We start from the raw sequence: 16,493 nt of genomic DNA on the forward strand, positions 1-16,493 counted from the left end.
ATTTGTGAAGCGTGCACTTGATGTCATCATCCAAATCATTAATGAAGATATTAAAAAATACTTGTCCTAGGACAGACTCCCCTGGGGAATCCCACTTGATGTCTCTTTTCATCTAGACATTGAGCCATTGAGGACTACTTGCTAGTCCTCACTGGGCATGCCTACACAGACACTTTACTGCACAGCAGATTAATTTGCTCTGTAGTAAAGCATCGTCATCTGCACATGTGATGTAATTTACTGTGCTGCCAGATAGTCCTGTCAGATACAAGTGGTATTTGACAGCACAGTAAATTACTGTACTTAAATGCACATGTAGACAGGGACACTGGGATTCATTTACTCCAGCTCAATTCAAGTATATTCAGGTACATTAATTGCACTGTAGACATACCCACTGAGGACTAGTTGTGGTATCCAAAGTTCAGTATGGATGAAGATCTTACGTGATGCTGGGCAAAAAAGATAAATTAGAATTTTCATAGGTCAACACTGGGCACACCTACATGTGGACTTTACTTCACATTAATCTAATGCACAGTAAAGCATCACTGTCAACATGTGCACCACAATTAGTGTGCAGTAGATTAATTTACTCTGGCATAGGATAATCCCGTCAGACACAGGTACTATCCTACACCACATAAATTACTATGTTTAAATACACATGTAGATGGTGACTTTGAAATTTGTTTACTCTGTATGAAACTGAGGCAGAATACATTCAGTCACTTTAACTGAACATGTTGACATGCCCACTATGTCCTAAATCCTATTTCACCTTTTACATTTAAATAGAATATGCATGCCACATAAATGCAGTTTTTGGTGCTTACACACAGCCGGAGATTTGATAGACCCCTGTAGAGAAACAGAATCCATCCACGTATATAGCTGCCAGAAATATAATGGAAAAGAAAGAAAGCCCTCCAACGTTTTAGCCTAGTCTAGTGATTAGGATAACTGCTGAGGCAAGTGGACAATTTGTAGGTCCTCCTTATTCAGAGAAAGTTTATAACTGCATTTCTTGCTTTCTAGCAAAGTGCTATAACCACCAAGCCATGGGCAAGGCATTGCTAGAGTATTCTCTGGCCCTCCCATTGAAGCTGACCCATTGCACTTTTCCTTTAATATTCATTGGATAAAAAGCACTTGGAAAAAAATTGCCCTTTTGGGAACAGGGTCCCAAGCTAGAGCCTAGAGCCTATTCCCTTTCAGGGCAGCATGTGTCTCACTGAACCACACTCCTTCCCTGAACTTTTCTTCCTGGCTTCACATATGTTCCTTACTTGATTATCCTATGAGCCAGGTTACAGAAAAGGGTAAGAGAGGAGTGTAGACAGGCTCACAAGCCCAGTGATTAGAGAACTTCTCTGGGAAGTAGGATGCTATGGGGGCTTAAAATTTGGGGCTCACTTTACCTAAGAAAGTACCCTAATCACTAGGTATTTGAGCTAAATTTGTTTTCCTCGTCCTCTGGCTTATAATATTGGATTTTATGTGACTGTTACTGTGACTAAAATTTCAGGATCTAATTGACCATATGCATGTGACTCTGTTTCACAGGACTGCTGCCTGACTGTGGCAATGGCCTACTGAACATGTGTGGGCTTATGTGGGCAGAGCTGAGTCACAAACTGTTCATAAGTGACAAAACCTGCACGAAAGCAGCTGTGGGTGCATCTATATGTGCATTAAGGTGCTTTAGTTAATGCACAATTAAATCTAGTACCTCCATTGTGAGGTACTAGGAAACTGTGCATTAGCTCGTCTTAATGCACATTAACTAAAGAGCAAGGGGCATTTATACACTTGCTCCAGGAGTATGCAGTGGGGGTAGGAGGGGGCGCTTTAATTAGAGTGGCTCCAAGAGCTGTTGTAATTAAGCACCCAGAGCATGTTTCATAATGCAGGTTCATATAGGGCCTGAATTAAGGTTGCATGGACAACCCTGTGTCTGGTATTTCTTAGATTCTGAAACCTTGGGTTTTTTTTATTGATATAATTATGCACACTTTTCTCTCCGTGCCCTTGTGACAATTATTTAGCAGAATTTGCAGATTCACTGGAATCTGACAGGGCCATGCCGTGAGCACTTCTGCTATGGCCTCAAACTACCTCTGGGATGTCAAAAGTGCACCTTTGTGCCTGGGCCACTGCAGCCCCCATTATACATGCAACACACAGAGTTGCAAAATGCTGACTTGATCCTGCCATAGACAATTACTAGGGCTACAAAATTGATCTCCAAAATAATTTGTGCTCATAGTGAGAGCGTGTATGAAACCCATATTTATACATGTAAACTCCTTATTTGTACAGTAAAAAGCAGCAATTTGTGCATTTTACATGCATAATACACACACCCACACACATACACCCACATGTACACACCCACACACACAGTGTGCAGGCAATTTAAATAGTTCTTATTTCCCTGTAGAAAACACTGCTCCAGATAGTGGGTGGAAGGGGCAGGCTCTAAAAGGTTAGTTCTTCATCTGCAGGAGAACAGAGAGGTGTCTGTGAATAGAACCTCTATTGTACTCTAACATAATGGTTATTGAGCTGAGCTTGTATATCCACACCTAGCAACATGCTATAGCAAATAACCCCATCCTCTCCCAGTAAGCGAAGAACACAGGAAGAACTGTGAGCTTCTCCTGAGCTGCACAGAGCTGTGCCTAAAGGAATAGTTTAGCCCTAATTACTTTACTGTGCAAGATCAACATTTCTTTAAACTTGAAGTGTATATAAAATGTGGCTTTGTTTTTATAGCATATGACATTTTCCATCAGAGGACAGAAAGGATTTTGAGGTCTAAAATGCAAAGGTTCAACTCTATTGGAAATTAGACGTATCAGCATTTACACCAAAGGAAACAGCTGAGTAGATAACAAATGACATACAAAAGAATTTGGGTCTAATGCTTTAGTCACCTAAAATTCTTATGATTTGACGGGAACTGTTCATGGAGTGTCATATCCATCCTCAATCTCTGTACAGGATTTTCATTAGTTCCTAAGAGATGTGTTGACAGAGGATAGGCAACAGTTCATAGCTATCCTATCTGATATTTCACAATATCCACCATTTGCTGAGATACTAAAGAAAAAAATGTTTGATATTTTAAATCCTCACGATTTTGCTCATTATTTCTCAGTGGGCCCCCTGCAACCAAAACTATGATATTCAAGATGCACAGCAAGGCATGTGACCTCATTGATGAGGTAATCAATTATGCCAGTACAAAACAAAGCAGAAATGGAGAGAAAAAGAACCTATGTTCTTTCTAGGGTGTAGGCAGAGAGAGCACATTTGCCAAGAGGAATAGGGCAAAAGTAAAAGGGGAGCAAAATTTCTTTCCAGGTTTCAAGCAAATCTATTTTTAATTTTTTTAAAGTTATTTATGAAATTAATATTCCTCTAAGCAAGATAGCTTCATTTCCACCATGTCAAAATAAATGAAGACAATATAGAGTACACATTTAGTCCTAGGGGCATTTATCACTCTGGAATGAAGGTTTACACATCAGCATCTGTAATTATCCTAAATAGTAATGATTTACTCTACTGTGGTGTCTGAAGAGGACAATATACAGACTACAAATTTATATCTGCATCATCCAAAACCAAGGTTTAAATTCTGCTTTTAAATACACTGCAGCACAGCTCACTGCTGTGTGCACTTAGGAGAATAGAAATGATTAATTCTGCCTATCAGCTAAGTTTTTGCTTATGATTATCACAAGCCTTTGCTATGTGCAGCAGAAGAAAAATGGAATTCATTTATATGTTTAATTTTAAAAGCTTATTTAAAATCATGTAACAATACTAATTATTAACCACCAGAAAGGTTGAAATAAAAATCACATAAAATGCTGACTTCTAAAAACTTAAACAAAGCCACATGTAACAGATTTCTTTTTTCAATGCACCACTTCTAAAAAGGGATTTTCATTTCAAAATTAACACAAGGAAGTGATTGGAAAAAACGTAAATCAAACTGGAAGTGTATTGCCTAATGTGAGCTCCCATGATGAGCTGTACATCTGAAAAGAGCAGAATGATCAATTCACTACAAGGTAGAAAGAAGTAAAGAGTGTCTTGCATAAGATGATTTCCTTTTGGAATCCCACAGCTGGAGCTGGAGCAGGAGCTGGAGAAAGCTTTGCAACCAGAGACCTAAAGTTGTCTGTTAAGCTAATAAAATAAGACCATTATGAAAGGAAGATTTTAGGGGGTGGGGAGGGGGAGGAAATATTTCCATTTTTTTATCCCCTACTACCTCTTTGAGCAACCCCTTCAATGGTTATTTCAATCTCAGTTTCCTTTTCTGGGTATAGTTTTTATCCTGCTACATTACTTCTATCATGCCAACTGTGTCCTAACAGAAAGCCTTCTTATTTCATTTGCATTTGCACATGCACCAGTTATAGAATATGCAAAGAAGAATCCCAAAGGTGTTGGCAATTGATACAATGTTTTAGATTCAAAATGGCACTCTGAATATTTTGAGCTTGCACAGTCACAGCCACAACAATCAAGAATTGGCCCCTGCAAAAACTCCAGTATGATATCTTATTTCAGTCACATTTTATACTACATACAGCTCTTGGTTATATTGGGGTAGACCTCTCCTATGTAACTGATAGAAAAAGGTAACCTAATGTTTTTAAACCTATGTGAAGCAACACTGAACAATGTCCAACTAGTCTAGCAGGAGAGCAGGTTGTCCCTGATTGGACAAGAACAATATTGACTTTAACTGCATTTTGCTTCAGTGAAGGGGTCTGTCCATATCTCACAGCATCACAGCCATAGAGAAATGCAACTGATATAACTATTATTCTGTCTAGCTCTGCACTGAGCTGAAAACATTTGGTATCTTCTTGAATAATCTTAACGTCTTAAATCCATTTTGAGTAATTATTCTTATAATTAAAATAAAAGAAACAGTTATTATGGCCAGATTTGAAGGACAATTACCTAATGATGCACATTATTTGCTTAACCCTCTGTCTAGAAATAAAAATATTGCATGCTAACTACAAAATATGAACTGTCCAGACTCACATTTCAGTATGTGCACCGTACATCCACACAAGGATGAATTATTTCTGAAGAATACTTTCAGAAAATAAAAATAAACTTCTAAACTTTGAATGTACTTCAAGGGTCAAAAAGCAATGGGAACAAATGTATATTTAATCATAAAAATTACAGTCCATTTAATGCAAAGCTGAAGAAACAACTCATGCTCTCAGGGGCAAAAAGCAGGATGGATGCTTGCAGGGTACTGTTGCCTTCATAGCCAAAACTTTCCTTCCTCCCAGTGCTGGATCTTACTGAGAGAGGGGGAAAAGAAGATGAAACTAGTGGATGGTGGTAAGAACTTGCTGTAATTGACTCAAAAACGTGAACTGGAGAAAGGAAGAAAATCTGAAATTTTAGCAAGAGAGGATGAAGAATTTCTAGCTTACAGGCAACAAATCCAGTCAAATTATCCAAAGTTAAAAAAGTCCATGAAAAACAAGGGAGCTCATCCTGATTTCCTGCAAACTAATGACAAAACTCCTATTCCATTTAATAGGGCATCACTATTTGCTTCTTTGTTTTCTTAATTACAAACACTGATAAGCTCATGCTCTATTTTTGTTACTTTGGCTCCCTCAAAGATGATTGTAACCTTTTAAAACACTACTCTCAATAGTCCCCACGTATAGTATCGCTTACCCTGAGGTAGTTGAGGGTGAAGTTTGTCAGACCCATTCGGGTGATGTTTTTGGACAGCTGCTCCAGCACCTGAGGGTCTTGTGCCTAAGCAGGGAAGAAAAAGGAAATTTGCACTTGCTTTTTAATTCGTATTTATTTTTGTTTCTGTTTTGTTTTTGAGGGGGGCAGTCACTCTTGTGAGAAATGCACATTTTAAGGCCAAATTTAAAAGTAGAATAAATAAAATCACTGCTGAGGTCCTCAGATGAAACTGGAAAATATTAAGTAACACTGATTTGCTGTGGTATAAAGTCCATTTCTGTTGGTTTTTACAAAACACTTTCTTCTCCATCTCATCTCAGGGTCTTCTGAGACCCTGATCTTCTAGTAGATAGCATATGGCCAGACTAGTGTGCCTGTGTAAAAACCAACTGAAGTAAAAGGAGCTCCTTTTAGAGCAGCAGACTGCGTGAGAGCCATCACCTCCAGATAGGGGGTCCACACAGATAAGGAAGATGAAGGATAAAAGAAAACAGATTAGCACCACCCCCTGGTAAAAAGTATTTCAGTATGTGTCTTCCATGTTTTAATTCATGTGATTGAACATAAGCATAGGCTGAAGTACCTTGCTGAACTGTGGGGCTAAGATATTTTCCCAAAGTCATGGGGTAAGTCAGTGACAGAATCAAAAACTGAACTGCTAACACCTGAGACCCAGCCCAGGGCTTTACCATGACACCGTCCTTCTGCCTTAAAATCACTTTAAGCAAGCATAATCCTGGAACACACCCAGTTCTTAAAAACAATACGTGCTGATTTTGTCTGCATACACACATTCAAGTAATCTGGGAGAATTCTCCCAGGTTTGTTTTCCTGGTAGAAAAACTTACCTGGAGATGCCTGAACAAGCATTTGAATGCAAAGACCCTGAAGAGCAGACAGCTTGCAGTGCTGATACTATGCAGCCAGGGAGACTCCGTGAACACAACTCAGCGTGCTCTGCAGACTCCATCAGTTGGCTTGTAGACAAAGTCAGGAGTGGACAGGACAGCCCTGACTGACTACCCAGACTGTCTGTGTCTCCCTGTACCATAATGTGGGGACTATGAAGGAGGTATGTTCCCTTCCCTGATCACTGGAGCAGCAGAGTTCAGTGAACAACACACTGCCTCCTGGGGAGGAGGGACATCCTGGGATGCTGGAAGACTCTACTATAGCTTCTCTCGGAAGAGAACATGTATAGACATTCACTCTTCCAGAAGAAACTCTCCTAGGAGTGATTTAACCCTGGCTGTACTGAGTTTTTGTTTTCCTGGAGTGGCCATTTTTGCTTTGAGAGAAAAGCCCCGAACATCTGTGCACTTATGGTTTAATTTAGTGATTCTCCCAAGAGAAACCAAGGGGCAAGACAGAAGTGCAGCTCCCCACTGTAACTGAGAACACTTAGCAGGAGGTGTTCTGAGTTACAACGACCCCCTGGACCAAACAGAAGTTCACTCCTGGTTCCAGGGGGGAGAGGAATCTAGCTGGTGGTGGCAGGCCTGCAGCCAGTTTCCCCTGGCAATGGCCCCTTCTCTCTCCCAGATTATCACTGTTTCAGAATGGGAGGCGGGGAAGGAGGAGAGGTAGCTCATTCTAGGGGTTCCCTACTCAGTGCTGGAGTGTGATGTGGATGTACTGGAGCCCCCACACCTCAGAGGTGCTGAGTGCCCTCCAGCAGGTGCTGAAAACCCCCCAGACCAAACTTCTTCCTCTCCTTTTCCATCCCCCCCCAGCGCAGACAGAACTTACAGAAGATGCTTTGTTGTGAAATATCTTCATCTGACCCCTCACACAACGAGCATTCAGATTTTCACCCAATCAGTCATTTTTGAAGCTGTCTGAAGCTGTGTACTTGTGTTTGGTCACAGCCATAAACTGCTTTCTGTGGCCAGATCTGGTGAAAATTGTCACTTCTGTCTGTTCCCCGAATGTCTGTACATGGCCTTTGGCTGACCAGGTTGTAAGACTTCTGTCATTTATCAAAATGCATAAATCTTGCTTTAACTCAGGGGTGTGAACCATATGGCCATTGCCCAGATCTGGTCTGCAGGGTTGGGTCGACTGGCCTGCAGAGCTTCTCAGAACTCCTGCCAAAGTTGTTGTGTTAGTGGGGCCAACATCCATGAGGTTAATGCCACCGCCACTCAACCAGCTTTTCAGTTTGTGAACCCCACTGGGGAGGTAAATCAGCAGCTGGTTAACAAGCACTGGTGTCATTAACCCCTGCATACAGGCCATGCTGACAGAGCAGCTCTAGCAGCAGCTGTGAGAAGCTGCGTGGTCTGGAGCTGACTGGCCAACTCAATGAGTTTCACAATCTTGCTTTAAGTGACTAACCTATCCTGAAAACTCTGTTTCACTGATGGCGAGTCTGCACTGGCATTTTTGATAGATGAGGTTCATAGGCTGAAAGGTCCTCAGGGATTTGTGGGGCAGATTTTAAAGTTATTTAAGTACCCAAAGAGGCAGACAGGCATCTAGTGGTGTTTTTTAAAGCAAATGTAATGTTTAAGTGTTTTTAAAAAATTCACTCAGCACTTACCTGCATCTGCTGATGCTTATGTACCTTGGTGGCCTAAATCCATTTGGCCCTCACCTTGCAATTCATTTTGTGCAAGTGGACTGTTGGACCTGCATGGAGCTCCACTGATTTCTATGGTTGTATAGTGCTCAGCACCCAGAAAGTTCTGAACTGAAACTATTATTAGCATTTGTTTCTCATCAGTGTATTCTATTCTCTCCAATTGATGCCAATTATGCTACAATATATTTGGACTTCAACCTGCCAGAGCATTTTTGGGGATTTTAATGTTCCACTTGAATATTTTATTTAAAAAAAAAAACTAAGCTAAAAATTCAGATTGTAATGTTGCTACTGAGTCCTGCACAGTGTATAAGTAATATAATGTGTAGTTTTATCCCTTTGTAGAACAAGGACTCTAAACGTGAAAATCAAATCTTGATGAGGGACCCAAAGTTTTGTTTTGGACTCGGTTCTACCAAATATATATTCACTTTATATATCTGAGAGGATAAAGATCAATTTTAATTGCTGAAGGACCAAACCCAGCCTTCAGCAATATTGAGGAAAGTCCACAGATGTCAGCAGAGTATGACTTGAAGCCAAAACCTACCATACAAACCACAGTGACAAAACGGGATTCAAAAAAAAATGTGTTAAAGTGAAATGAAAATCTAAAATAATAAGAAAAAACAGTTACAATATAGCCTTATGGGAAACACTGAGAAACAATAGAGAGTGATGAAAGGATTTGCAAATAAATGTGGTTGTAGGCAAAACAAAATATTTATAGTTAATTGCCTTGGGTGTGAAATTTGCTAGAGTTCTTTAAAAACATAATCTTATCAGTTTGTATTAGGTCAAGTGAAAAAAAGGATTACTTACATGCATGGCTAGAATGCTGCGTGGGACTAATTCTCTGTACTGTCTAATGGTAAAGTGCCATGTTTTTATTCTCATTAGATCATCAAATGTAAATTCCAAAATAAGACGCCCTTCTGTGCATACCTAGAAGTGAACAGAAGAAATAAAAACTTCCAGGAATGTTCCTGCTCTCAACCCCCAACAAATGATGGTATTTTCATTCATTTAAACTAAATACCAAAATATTATCAGTATTATATGGTTCAACATCATTGATTTAATTGTTTTCCCTTCTCCAGAAAAAAAGAATGAGTGTAAGTAACTCAATAAGCTTTACAGTGGAAACAGTAACTCATTATGGTAGACTTTATAGCATTGTGTGCTTTAATTATTATTTATTGCATCATTTCAGTTTCCCTGTTGAATCACTACTACTAATTAATGACAGTAAACCCTTCACTATAGGTGGCCGAGGTGCAATTGTGCATTCTTGATGTTAAACTGCTGAACCACTCAGTCCCAATCATTTTTATGTCTGATCCTCCCTAGCGCTCCACTCGGTATAAACGTTGCATTGTATCCAGTTAGAGTACACCATGCCCCTGCAGAGCTGCTGCCAATCCATTTTTTTGTCCTTTTCCATCCTCTTACCTTTTAATATGGTGTTTTATGCTTTTTATTTTTCATCAGTATTTATTCTCCCATTTTCTTTCTTTTGTATCAGCTAGCTACTGCCTTTTCCCATCCCCGGTGGATTTAATACCAACCAGAATGATTTGTGATGGTGTGTGGTGTGTGCACTGGATGTTCCTTGGGGCTAAATCATGACTACCCTTGCAACAGAGTCAAGTGTTGTGGGAAGAGAGAAAGAAATCTTAGGCAGGTAGGCTGCTGCCTGATCTTGCTGTCCTGTGTGTGTGAGCTATCCCCAGAACCACATGATTTATGCAGAAATGAACAAGAGAAGAGACAAGAAGAGAGAGAGACAGAGGGAGGGATAAAAGCATTACAGGGGAAAGGAGGGAAAGTTGGTGGCTTTCAAAGAACTGCCTGAAACCTTATCTGTGGGGAATGAAGCATCCAAGTACGTTGTAAATTTAGCCTTCATTAGGGTGCATAAACATGCTCCTTTGCATGGTTCCTTGGCTAGTGTGTCCCCCAAAAAATCACTGTAGCTGCATCTACATGAGGCGTTTACTGCAGAGGGCCACTTGTACATGTGACAGGGGTTTAGTTCCCTAAATTGAAATGGTGGAAGTTTAATTGTGATTTAGGGGTTTCCATCATGTTACAATGAAGGGCCCAATCCTTTTTTCCTTTTACTTTTTTTTGCAGAGCCTGCCCACATCTCCCACAGCCAGGGGGTGAGCTGCCAGTTGGCCGAGTGGCCCCTGAGCTGTGGGATCCCCAGTCCTTCCCTCTGTGGCGCTGGTGCCCCCTGGGGTACCCTGAGTGGGTTGCTAGTAGGCGGGTGTCACCTGGGGGGTGCTGCCACCTTGAAGTGAAGGTCCAGGGCCCCCTGCAGCTCAGGGCCCGGTGGCAGCTGGACGCCCAGCTGTGGGAGAGGTGGGCAGTCTCCGTGGAAAAAAAGATCATACCTCTCACCGTTTTTTTTTTCTTCTCAGTGGAGCCTGACTGCGCAAGGTGCTGCTGGGCCACACAGCCCCTGAGCTGCAGGGGAACCTAGTCCTTCCTTCCCTGGCAGTGGTGTCTTCGGGGGCTGTCCAGATGGGATGCTAGTTGCATGGGTGCTGCCCCAGCTCGCAGGCAGCACCTGCTGGTTCCAACTCTTTCCCACATCCGCATAGAAGCAGCACCCAGCAAGCTTCCAGTGCATGGGCTCAGGGAAGAGTTGGATCCAGTGGGTGCTGCTTCTGGTCTAGGGCAGCATGATCACAACTAGCACCCCACCTGGGTGGCCCCAGGGGGCACCACTACTGCAGAGGGAAGAACCAGGCCCCCCTGCAGCTCAGCCTGGTAGCAGTTTGCATAGACAGGCTCTGCTGAGCAAAAAAAAAAAAAAAAAATGAAAACAGTGAGGCACCTGATCCTTTCGCCCCCACTGAGCCTGCCCACTTCTCTCACAGCTGGGGGGTGAGATGCCGGCAGGCCCTGAGCTGCAGGGGGCCCTGGACCTTCTCTCCACAGAGGCGGTTCCCCCTGGGGCCACCCAGGCAGGTGGGTAGTGGGCGAGCGCTGCCCCAGCTTGCAGGCAGCACCTAGCCCAATCCAACTATTCCCTAAACCCAAGCAGGGGCAGCACCAGTCCCCTAGCAGCCCACCCAGGTGGCCCCACGGAGTGCCACCACCATGGAAGGAAGGACTGGGGACCTCTGCAGCTCAGGAGCTGCTTCGCCCACTGGCAGCTCACCCCTTGGCTTGACCCTGGCAGGCTCCATGGAAAAACAAAAAGGATTGGGCCCCTCACTGCTTCTGCCTTCAACGCGCCTCTCCTGAGGCTGGGAGACAAGCTGTCAAAGGTTGCAACGTTACAAATAGCTACAGTGCTAACTAAACTACATGCAGATGTGGTTTAGTTTGCAACATAGCAAACTCATTTAAATCATAAAAAAATCCTGCACGTGTACAGTGTGATGCAATTAAATAGCAAAAAAGGCCAATTTTCATCATGTGTACAAGCACCCAAGTAGACTAATTAGTTCCTCAGTAAACATCATGCATCTACATGTGCACCCCTATTATGCTGGAGTAAACTAACTCCACAGGAGGATAGTACTTATAAATACAAGAACTATCTTGCTGCAGAGTTTTTACTTCACAGCAGTGCATGTGCAGACATTGCCCCAGCTGACTGGGACATAAAGGTACTTTACTGCATGGGCTTCCTGCTAGCTAGCCCCACACTGAATTACTTCCATATCCCAGCCAGTCCCTCTGCAGCACACTGAGCCAGGGAGAAGCAGCCCTGGGCAGGTAGGCTCACCCACAGGGCTCCCTGCCAGGCGGGTCTGCTCTGACCTGGTTCAACATACTGTGGTCCCAGGCACACGTTCAAACAACGTGCCCGGGAGCAATAAACTCAGAAGCAATAAGCTCTGGAGTCTATTGCTTCACATTCATGCACGTGTAGATGTGTCCCGTATGTATTAGATGAGCTGGTAATACATTATTCCTGACTTAAAAAAAAAATGTTACAGGAATTTGGTTTCATAACTCCTGTTAGAAGCTAGTACAACAGAGAGAACCTGCAGTTCAGTGCATAATAAAAAGATGCAGACAGTAATTAGTGAAATGTCCTAACAATATAGAAAACAGACACTTAAATTGCATAAACTTCTATTATAATCAGATTTTCTTCCGAAATAGTAATCAAATATTACCTTAATTAAGAGCCTGGCATGCTAGATTTCTCTTTAGTCTGTTTGTATCTCTATGTGTTCACCAAACTCAGATTTATATAGTTGCTTGTTTTACAGCACATAACTTTTTTGGTTAGTTTCTCTTCTGAGGGCAGCACTGTGCCTCTTCATAGTTTGACCTGCTTTTGCATGCTGTTCAAAACTACCTTTTGCCATGTTGCCAGGCACACTGTATGTTCAAAAGTTTTAGGCCTAGCAAGAAGGAACTTGCAACAGGTCCTTGTCTCTCCTGGTTGATCTACCTCATTCATGCCTTCAATTTCCTTTGCATGGCTGATGGTGTACATGCAGAACTCACTGCCCTGTTTGACTCTGATTTTCTCATCACTTTCCCTAGGATTAAACATTTCATGCGCAAACACCCATTCACCCACTTACCTATATCCCCCAGCCTCTTGGTATAACTGTTCTAAGGGCAAGGATTCTGCCCTTTTACATTAATGTATTTCATGTTTCTAATTTCTAATATCTCATAGCTCACAAATATGTCTTCCATGAAACTCAAAGAAACGGTTCTTAACAGAATTTATTTTAAATGACATAAACAAATTACTACAGAAAACCTGGAAGACATACCTCATCTCATAGTAGTAAAAATTTACACATCTTATAAAGGAATTTAATTTCTCCATGTACAGAAGAACTTTATACATTGCTTCTAGTCAATAAAATTAACATAGTTCTTATTTTAAATTGGCCTTTAAAAAAAAAAGGCTGTCTTTCATATAGAATCCAAAATCAAAAGGGTCTCCAATTAAGAAAACATTTTCTGTTGTGCTGAATTCATGTTACCGTACTGTGAGCTCTGACATTTTGTTTCTGTGGTAACCAAAATCAGCTGATTAGTTGGCATGGCAACAGAAAAGATGTAATCCCAGCAGACACACTCTAATCAATGCCCCCAGCACAGATGGTCTCCAGAGGATCAACAAGAAAGAGGCTGGCAGGCATTCAGTCTGTCACGTGATTGCTCTAGACTAGTCCAGGAAAAAGAAAACTAAAAAAGAACATTTCTCAAACTAACCAATAGCTATTTAACCCTTTTGTTGCTTTGATTAATTGTAGCATATTCAGGTACTTGCACCCAGGAAAAAAATCTCAATATTGCTTTCTATTGGACAGAATATTGATTTTTCCAAAATAATGCAGGCTTTTTTCTTATTCAGCTTTTATTAATGACCATTTCTCAAATCTGTCCCTTTACACAAGACATAATCTAATGAGTATATGAAAGCACAAAACAAAAAATTCAGCAACATTTAAAAAAAATCATGAAGCTAGTTTCCATGCTATCCTTGTACACTACAGATGACTGGTTCATTTTCAATCACAGGGAACAAATACAGCCTAACAACAAGTACATTCAGGGTGCATCTACATGAGACGCTACATCACCATAGGGATGAGCTACATCATCGGTAGGCACTACCCATGATGCCACTGCTACTGCGCATTAGGGCTGAAAATGACCCGTGTGCCACTGGGACTGCGCAGTCAGTACTTGCTAAAGCATGGAGCTCTACTGCTTTAGCAAGTACTAAACGACTGTGCGGTATCAACTGCACATCAGGGGCATATGTAGCCATGCCCACATATTATGATTTTCTGGTAGTACAGTTTTAATTTTGTGAGGCTACAAGGAAAAGCAAAAAGCATCAACAATAAAATAACAATTCAACTGCTGTATAAAATTTAGTGTAAGTAAATTATAAGAACCTAGGTAAATTCTGTAAGAGCGCTCCTTAATGATTTTGTTTGAGTGGGGGAAAAAAAGCCCAAACTAGAACACACACCAAGGTGAATCAACCTGGGGGACTTGGATGACAGAAACTTGATCTTCTTATCATAAAAGTCAGTAGCAAAACTCCTACCAATTGCACCCATCAATCCTGAACACATATTTTCTTTTTTTTTTTATAGGTTTTCAGTCATATTCTTAACCACGTAGAAGATATCTGTTTTTTCCTTTGATTTCTTTTCAAATGCAACTTTTATTTACACATTGATCAATCAAGATATGTAAGCATGTGCCTCCCTTTAAGGTACCTATTCCCCTAAAGTCAATTTGAACTACTCATGTGCTTAGACACGTATTAACTCTGCGCTGTTACTTTGCTTATACAAGAATTTGAAAATGGTTTATCACATATTTGCCTAATACTAACTAATAAGTTGACCTAACAAGGAAAATGTAAAAAAAACCCCCAAAACATAATGAACAGCTCTGGACTCTTGACATAATAAATTAACAAAGCTAAATAATTAACAAACTAACAAATGTTCGAGCTTATTGTATTATAAACTACTTAGAGAATGTTAAGCTTATGGATTGCTCATCAGATCAAAGCTTGTGTCAAACAAGTGCTGTGTGTTTAGTATGTCAGCATTTACAAAGAACTTACTGAAGAAAGAAAAAGAAATAACCTTGCAGGCCAAAATCTGATATACTATGCATAAGCAAATTAAATTTCATTTAGTGATACCTGTTACAGGAGGTTTGAATTTGATCCAGTGTATACGTGCCACAAAGGTAAATTTCTTCCCTGAGCAATTATGCTGGGCCCATGTTCTTGTGGTGACTTCACTGGAAGCCATGAATACACATTTGAAAGCCACTAATTCATTTTACAATGGGATAAATTATTTCCTCCTCTGTCCTCCCTTGTTCCACATACTCAAGATATCTTATTTCAATTGTTATTTTTGTAAGAAAAGTCATGTTTGCAATCTACAAATATTCAAAGCATCTCAAATTTTTTTCAGCAGCCCAATTTGGATCTCTGTCGATGTGTCTACATGTGCAATTAATGCACCTGAATTTTCTGGGCAGATAATTCAGGCTCATTAAAGTGCTCCCTTATGCATGTCTACATGTGCCATTCTCTGCCCCTCTGCAGCAACCAGCAGGAGTTCCGGGCTCCCCTGGGTTCTAGCCCCTGACTGGCAAGGGGCACAGGGGCTTAGCCCTAAGCTCCAGAGGGCAGGGGGAGAGCTGAGCCAGCCACATGGAAATCAGGAGGGGTCCCAATCTCCATATGGCTGGGAGGTAGCTTCTCAGGAGCCAGATCTCTATGTGGCTGGCAGGCAGCATCTCACTGGCCCCTATGGCCCGCTGCTGCCTAGGCTGACTAGGAACAATTTGCTACCAGTTAGCATCCACATGTGCAGTACATCATCTTAGTTAATGCACTGTTTTTCTAGTACAGGTCTCCCTCGATTTATGCAGGTTCTTTATATACGAATTCACTCTTATGCGATGGGAATATTTAGACCCATGATTCGTTATATGCAAGGTAAATTTGCTCTTATGTGATCAGCATAGATGTCCATCCCCCCTCCCCCCCGCTCAAGCAGGTAAGTCTGTGGGGGGAGGAGAAAGGGCTGTGGCCCCACTCACCCCAGCCCCGGCTGCAGTGGCCCCAAGAGTGGCTGGCGCCAGCTGCCTGCAGCTGCTGAGCTGCACCGTGCTCCGCCTGTCCCCCCGCATCTGGGTTCACCCCAGCTCCTGAGCTGCATCATGCCATGGTGGAGGCAGCTGGTGTTGGCTGCTCCCGGGGCCGCTCCAGCATGGGGTGAATGTGGACAAGCACAGCCATGGGTGGCATGAGGCACAGCATTCACCCCAGCCCCATCTGCAGCAGCCCTGGGAGCAGCTGACACCAGCTTCCTGCACCAGGGCATGGCGCAGCCCAGGAGCAAGAAGTGAGTGGGGACAGGCAAAGCACGGTGCAGCCCAGCAGCTTCATGCAGCTGGCACCAGCTGCTCCCAGGGCCACTCTGTGCCCTCTGCTTTGCTGCCTTGTGCAGCCTGGGAGCAGCACCCCTCCCCTCGCCCCTTCGCTAGTCCCAGCCTCACTCCCTCTTCCTCCCTTACTACCTCAACCTATCCTTATTTGTTACATTGTAAAGTGGGTTGACTTTATGCAAATTCGATTTATGCGCCATTCTCCAGGAACGCATGTACAGTATAA

General features: G+C 42.1%; 1 protein-coding gene across 10 annotated transcripts in view; it reads right to left on the reverse strand.

Annotated features, from left to right (window-relative positions):
* Positions 1-16,493, reverse strand: part of LDB2 (LIM domain binding 2) — a 351,914-nt gene that overhangs the window by 60,320 nt on the left and 275,101 nt on the right. For 9 of the 10 annotated variants that reach the window (XM_014607745.3, XM_014607746.3, XM_014607744.3 and 6 more), the window contains exons 4-5: positions 9,164-9,286; positions 5,737-5,820 (exon numbers count right to left, since the gene is read on the reverse strand). The exons of the other annotated variant lie outside the window; for it this stretch is intronic. In XM_014607745.3, coding sequence (XP_014463231.1) covers positions 5,737-5,820; positions 9,164-9,286 — 207 coding nt within the window. The remainder of the gene's footprint in view (positions 1-5,736; positions 5,821-9,163; positions 9,287-16,493) is intronic. 10 annotated transcript variants of the gene reach the window in all.

Source organism: Alligator mississippiensis, chromosome 2, assembly GCF_030867095.1.
Source record: "Alligator mississippiensis isolate rAllMis1 chromosome 2, rAllMis1, whole genome shotgun sequence".
NCBI lineage: Eukaryota > Metazoa > Chordata > Crocodylia > Alligatoridae > Alligator > Alligator mississippiensis.